Source organism: Cyprinodon variegatus, unplaced genomic scaffold (assembly GCF_000732505.1).
Source record: "Cyprinodon variegatus isolate N-32 unplaced genomic scaffold, C_variegatus-1.0 Scaffold223, whole genome shotgun sequence".
NCBI classification, from domain to species: domain Eukaryota; kingdom Metazoa; phylum Chordata; class Actinopteri; order Cyprinodontiformes; family Cyprinodontidae; genus Cyprinodon; species Cyprinodon variegatus.
The window spans coordinates 189548-196189 of record NW_015150676.1 but is presented as its reverse complement, the minus strand read 5'-3'; the positions used below and the strand labels follow the sequence as shown (position 1 = coordinate 196189).

The 6642-nt window shown below is 41.1% G+C and overlaps 1 protein-coding gene across 1 annotated transcript in view; it reads left to right on the top strand.

The window, feature by feature from the left end:
- fbxo8 (F-box protein 8) overlaps window positions 1-6642 on the top strand; it is a 15764-nt gene that overhangs the window by 4638 nt on the left and 4484 nt on the right. Inside the window, exons 3-5 of the mRNA XM_015380848.1 lie at window positions 1168-1251; window positions 3775-3919; window positions 4008-4134. Coding sequence (XP_015236334.1) covers window positions 1168-1251; window positions 3775-3919; window positions 4008-4134 — 356 coding nt within the window. The remainder of the gene's footprint in view (window positions 1-1167; window positions 1252-3774; window positions 3920-4007; window positions 4135-6642) is intronic.

Genomic DNA, 6642 nt, shown 5'->3' with positions numbered 1-6642 from the left:
GGATTCTGATTTCAACCGTTGCGTATATTAGCTGCTACATATGAATCAAGATGCTATGACCGAAAAAATGTGATTGACAGTTGACCGTTGATATATGATTGGCTGAATTTAGGTGTTCAGGCTGACGTAGAACTAACTGGCCTGCAGAAGATAACGGGGGAAAAAACACAGATTTTAAGACAGGATTTTTTTTTCTTTTTTATAGAAATGTTCTAAATTTTGGGACAATATGATCTGATAAAGAGTAGATTTATATACATGTTTAAGCCAGAATGATTTGACATTTAAATATGGTTTCCCTACGACCTAAAACATGGATGCCCTAAATTGAGAGCTTTGGTGGACAGATTTTAATTTTTTATATAGAAACTTTTTAGTCGATGTGCTGCAGTCAGTGTCTGATGGCATTTCCTGCTTTTTCTATCAACATCATTCTATATCATTTCTGACAAAACATTAAGAATATATTTAAAGTTCCCTTTTCATTCATATTTCAATCTGTTTTCTCATCAATGTGCGAGAGGAGAGGTAATTCTCAGCATCACACGTGTTCAGTCTGACATAGTGGAAAAATTGCAAATCTTCTTTTGCAATTTAAGTAAACTTTTAAACAGTGTGCACGAAGAGAAATAGGTGTTCTCTATCAGGACTGGGTGCATTTGCATTTTTTTTAAGTTGACAGGTCTTTTAAAAACTTTGTAAAAAACCTCCACTATACTTTTTAAGGGATTTTTATATAAACCTTCATTTTGTTTAGACCAGTTGTACCTCAGCTGGAGGCGCTCCTCCTAGTGGTTGTGCAGTGTAATTGCATGTGCATGTTAGAAATTATTTACTTAATGACCCATTTTGAGATGTTTTATTTAATGATAGCAGTGTTGGATTCTGTTACTAAGTAAAATAAAACACTAAATGTGAAATAATAGATTTTTGAAGATTGAAGTGGCCTGAAAACTATGAAGAGGAGCTTAACGAAGAAAGTTTGGAAACCACTGGTCTAAACTATTTCATCATTTTATCATGATTTGTATCAAGACACTTTGTTTTGTTGAAAAGGTTAAAGTTGATGAAAAAGGATCAAATCTTTTCCTTCATTTTCTAAAGCTATTGAAGTTGTCCTGCAGCCATTTAAAGTATTTCCTCAATGTTTTCCTTTTTTTCCATTAGGGAGAAATGGCGGCGGCGGCCAGAGAAGACATCCGCAGCACTGTTACAGCCCAGACATCTATCATCTGCTAAAGACGCGCAGAGGTAAAAAAAAAAAAAACATCAAGCACACAACTGCCTCTAAACTTTGATTCACACGGCAAGATGGAGAACTTTTTAAAACCTAAGAGAGAGACCATGAACCTGACGATGAGAGAGAAATCTGAGATCAGACGGATTTAGGCCTGCAGCGTTTGACCATAACACATCACCTATGAACAGAGTATATGCAGGGGTCAGACCAGAAATCTCACCACATCTCTGGAGATCAAACATCAGAGTAAATAAACATGGCCGACGATAAAGAAGCAAAGGCGATTTCTTTTTTTTTTAGGTTTTATTTTGATGGAGAAAAACATTATATTAAAGGGAAAGTCTGGTCAGCAAAGGAATAATAAATGGATCATTATTTATACCTAAAACTAATACGTCTGTGGTGATCTAATGAATTTAGAGTTAATCAGTAAAAAAATAAAAACTATTTTCATCGCGATCCTTGAGTCTGGGAGCGGCCATTTTTGCCCAAATATAGTAGCCCCTCCCACCTGCCATCTTCCAGCAGTGACGTCACGGTGCGGTTAGCCTAGCGCCATTCTCCCCGCTTTACAAGCTAAATCAATGGGAACTACTAGACACATCTGCAATCAACAACAATTATTGAAGATTTCCAGAGGACTTCACCATTGAAATTCACCAGAGCTATAGTGAAACTGACAATGCCCACGTGCATGGCAGCTGGATGATGGAGTACATCAGAAAAAAGTGGAAAAAAGTACGTTTATTTCACCTTTCTGATTCCTGACCCTCCACGGACGGGTTGGTCGTTGGATCGCCAACTTGAAGAGGGAGGATTTGCCATCGAACTTCTGGCCAGAGAAAAAACCCGTAATATGTAGCCAACATTTGGAAGAAGAATGTTTTCAAGATGACTTGGATAATAGCGCGTTGTGACAAACACCAGATACAGCACTGGGACTTGATCAACAGCCGATACCGCACCGTGACGTCACTAACCAGTTGGTGGCAGTAGTGTTCTTTGACAAACATGGATGCCTCCAGTAAAGCACATTCAAATGAAAATTACTCTTAATTAAAAACACTTTTTTGAACAGTAATAATTTCCTATTTAAAGCACTTCCAGAAGTTTGAATTCTGAATATGAGCGGACTTTTCCTTTGAGAAAAGAGGAGGGGAGTCGGAGCGAACAGGCGAGTTGTTTATTTCTGATTGGCTAAACGTCACATTCAACAGGCTGCGTCCTTATCTACGCCAGAGCAGACCTGATCGCTCTGTCACAGCAGGATGTTTAATTAAATGTATCTTTAGAGCCGTCCAGTTGTCCTGCTGTGTCAGACAGAGATTTCACACAGTGAGAAACGAGGCGTTTATTGATGGTCATGAAAAAGCCAGAATAAGAACAAAGGTCATCTTCAACTATTTAAACCCAACACGGACCTCAGGTCTCGTTGTCCGTAGCGGACGTCACACCTGCAGAAGGAAACCCAGCATTAGCAGCAGGGCAGAGAGCACGCTGAATCCAGCAACAGGCTGGGAGGGGCAGTATTTCTAATACAATAAGTATTTGAAATGCGTATTTCAAATTCGTCAGGGTTTCCACGGGTCATTAAAAATCATTAAAAGTCATTATATTATTTTTTTTAAATTAAGGCCTCAATTGGCATTAAATTTCATTAAATGTGATTATTGTGGCATTTAAAAAAAAACGTTTGTACAAACAAATTCCTCAGATATATCAGATCTAACTTTTTCCGCGTGTTTGTGCAGAACTGCTTCCCGTTGATCGTAAAGCCGTATGTTCGGAAAATAAGCTTGAGGCAGAGAAAAAGCTGGAGAATAAGAAAATGCAAATTTAAACAAAAGGGGCACGAAAACCTGATTGGCTGCTCCCCTTCACTGCAAAAATTATCTAGAAATTAGTAAAAAAAATCTTATATTAAGTGCATTTACCTTTATTTTAAGTAGGTAAAAAAGATGATTTTCCAATGGAATGAGTATTTTTTATTCTTAAAGTAAGATAATTAGATAATAGACATTTGAAATATGTACCTTTTTTTTGTTATATTAAATGTAAATTGTCTTGTTTCATTGGCAAAGCGTCTCACTCTCCTACTTAATTCAAGAAAAAAAAATCACTTTTTTAAAGTAAAATTTACTTATTTAGATTACCTTTTTTGCAGTGTGTTTTTTTCAGTGTTCCCAGTTCTGACCAGCACCATGGACCCTGATTGGATCAAATATCTGAAATGCTATAAAAACAAACCCTCTAAAATAATCCTGTATTCGCATACAGCAGTGGCTTGACTGCCTGCACACCTGCCTGGCTGCCACTAGGGGGAGTGCCAACATTGTTCCCTGCTGATCCAGATGCATCATTTCATTGGATATTTTTAATAAAGTTATTTTGTTTTTTCCTCTACTATGCATCTGTTTAACAGGATCAATACAAAAATGAAGCAGTCTCCCCCTAAAACTCACAGCAATCCCTCCTGGTTGATGATGCGAAGGCATATTTTTTGAATGTCTCCATACGTGTTTTATTGTCTGTAGGTAAAGAGCAGCGCGGGTTCATAGACCTGGAAATGCTCCCTCCTGAGCTGGGCATCACCATCCTCTCCTACCTGAATGCTACTGATCTGTGTCTGGCTGGTTGTGTGTGGCAGGACCTGGGACATGATGAATATCTGTGGCAGGGGTACGCAGCCTGTTCCCAATCAGGTTACGCTTTTTATCCTGAACTTATGTCGTGTTTTTCATGTCTTTTTGTTTTATAATCCCGTCAGGCTGTGTAAGTCCACATGGGGACACTGCTCTATATACAACAAGAGGCTACCTGCTGGCTTCTCATATCGAAGACTCTACCTGCAGCTAGACGAGGGCAGCCTGACATTCAACGCTAACCCACAGGAGGTCAGCCTGCCCATATACCCACTGTCACCAACTCCACAGCAAGGAAAGTCGCTATTGGCTGTCCTATCAGGCGCTAGATGATGTCATCACCTAATTTGCATAACTCATGTCATCCGGCTAAAGATTCTGAATACCTACAATAGTTGGGCAGCACAGAGAGATAGGATAGCTGGGAGGAAGAAACACGGTGTTTCATAGAGAGTTTTACAAAAACAAGGAAAGAAAAATGCATATAATTCAGCCATTTAGTTCACACTACATGACAACTGGTGATATAAATGAACACTTAGTTGTTGCATCCATCAAAAAAAATAAAAAAAAAAACACAAAGAAGAAAAAAGTAGCAGCAGTGCAATGGAGACGGAGGAGCAGAAGAGGACAGAATTAAGGCTGATTTATGCTCAGAAACCAGGTGCGTGTGTCGCACTTAACGCAGATATGACCCCGCCCCTTCTGCAGACACTCTTCTGCACCTCTCCCAAATAGTAGGTGACCGCAGACAGGAGGCCTCTGATTGGTCAGTTCTACATCCACTCTACACTATGCGTATTTCCTGTTTGTCATGTCATTGGAGCCATTTTGTTTATCTGAACAAAACATCAGGATGGGTTTGATGCATTTACAATCTATTTCAATGATACACAAATTTTAAAAGGCCTTCTTTATCCTTTTACCTCTTTAGAGTGTTGTGATATTAAAAGCCTGTGTTAAAGTGGCTGCAATGCAGCTCTTATGCTACGTTCATGCCTAAAGCAGCAGAGGCAGCAGGAGCAGCTTACATGCAAAGTTGACGTGCATCAAGGCGCAGAAAAACGTCCCGCAGCGCGTCTAGAGCAGCTGAAGCAACGTGTCATGAGTTTCAGAAGCAGCAGCAGCTGCTGGAGTTGGAAAACTTGAACTTTCGCTGCTCGATGCGCCACATCAACCAATCAGAGAAGCTGATCTGGGAGCTGGTAGGGAGTCACACAAAGCACTGCTGATGCAGAGCGCTATGATCACTCCTCTGAAACAGTTTATTAACGCCTACATTGACTTAAAATGTAGAAACCTGCTGGAAAAACATGTTCACTTTTATTATCCTGGTTTCTGCAGTTTGGGTTAAATATGGGAAAAAGGCCAGAGGCTGCATTTAAAGGGGATTCCCAGTGACAGCGCACCGCCAGTATGTGGGGGTCTGAGCTGCTCCCACAGAGGAATAATATTTGAAGGCAGGATGGTAATCTGGATGAACTGACTGCACAGATGAATTTTTCAGGTGGATTTTCTCACTTAAAAACATATTAAAACTACTTTTTACCCACTGATCACAGCTAATATAGCTGCCATTGTTGCAGGTAAATAAAGGATAGAGTAGCTCCGCCCAACGCGCATCAGACCCACTTTCTGACCGCACAGCTGGAGCAGCAAAGATGCTTCAGCTGCGCGTCAGAACTAAACTTGTACAGAAATGAAGCAGCAGGCGCGTTTTTGCTGCTTAAACTGTGAAGCATTAGGTTATTTGGATTTTCAAAACAGAACCAGTCCTAAGCCTCTTCTTTCCCACAGAAAATTCCAGGTTAACGTGTGTTTTTCAAACACGGGTCGACCCGCTAACAATCGTCGTTTGGCTCTCTTCCCACTAGCAAAAAAAGCTGTGTCTAACGCCTCGCTGGCAAGCTGTGTGGCCTCTGCCCCGCCATGGCTATGTGTCTGGTAACAACATCAACCTGTGTTAAGCCTGGTTTATGCTCAGAAACCAGGCCGTCTCCCTCTGATTGGTCAATTCTACATCTGCTCTACACTATGCATATTTCCTGTTTGGTGCCTAATGGCAGAAACTCTGGCTGTAGTGCCTTCCACAACACCTGGCACACCTCAGACACTATTCCAGGCACCGTGCAGGATGCTAGTTTGTAGCTCTATGCGACGGTCTGTTGGTTTGCACCTGAAGCCAAAACACGCAGCGCCACGGCCAGTCTATGGGGAACACTCACAGGTGAACTGTGCGTCGTTCGGCGTTAGATGAGGGGTTGTAGACGGCGAACAAGCTAACCAAACCGACTCACGGACACCCACAATCCTAGCTAGTTCCTGATTGTCCCTCTTGCGTTGGGGAGTGGAATAACATAACGCAGACCACGTTACAAAATTGGGTATGAATCGAAAATATCTATGTCCTACCTGAGACAAGATAACTGCGGCACACTGCAGCGGGAGGATAACCAGCCCTTTAGTTGTGGGTCCAAACTGCAGTTATTCTATGTCAGAAAACAGTGTCAGTTAAAAATTATTTTCATGATTCAATGTTGCAATCTAGGAAGGGATTAGGTGCAGCTTTGCACATTTAATTTCCAATCTGGATTCAAAGTGGAAAGGTTTACTCTCTCTGCTGCAGCGCAGGCAGCCTGCTCTATATGATGACAGCAGAGAGGAAGGCAGGCTTATGATCGGCTCGCACAGGAGGACAGAGTTCAGTGCTTTTATGTTGCCAAAGTTTTCATTAACACAGAAAAAAGTCTCTAGATTTGG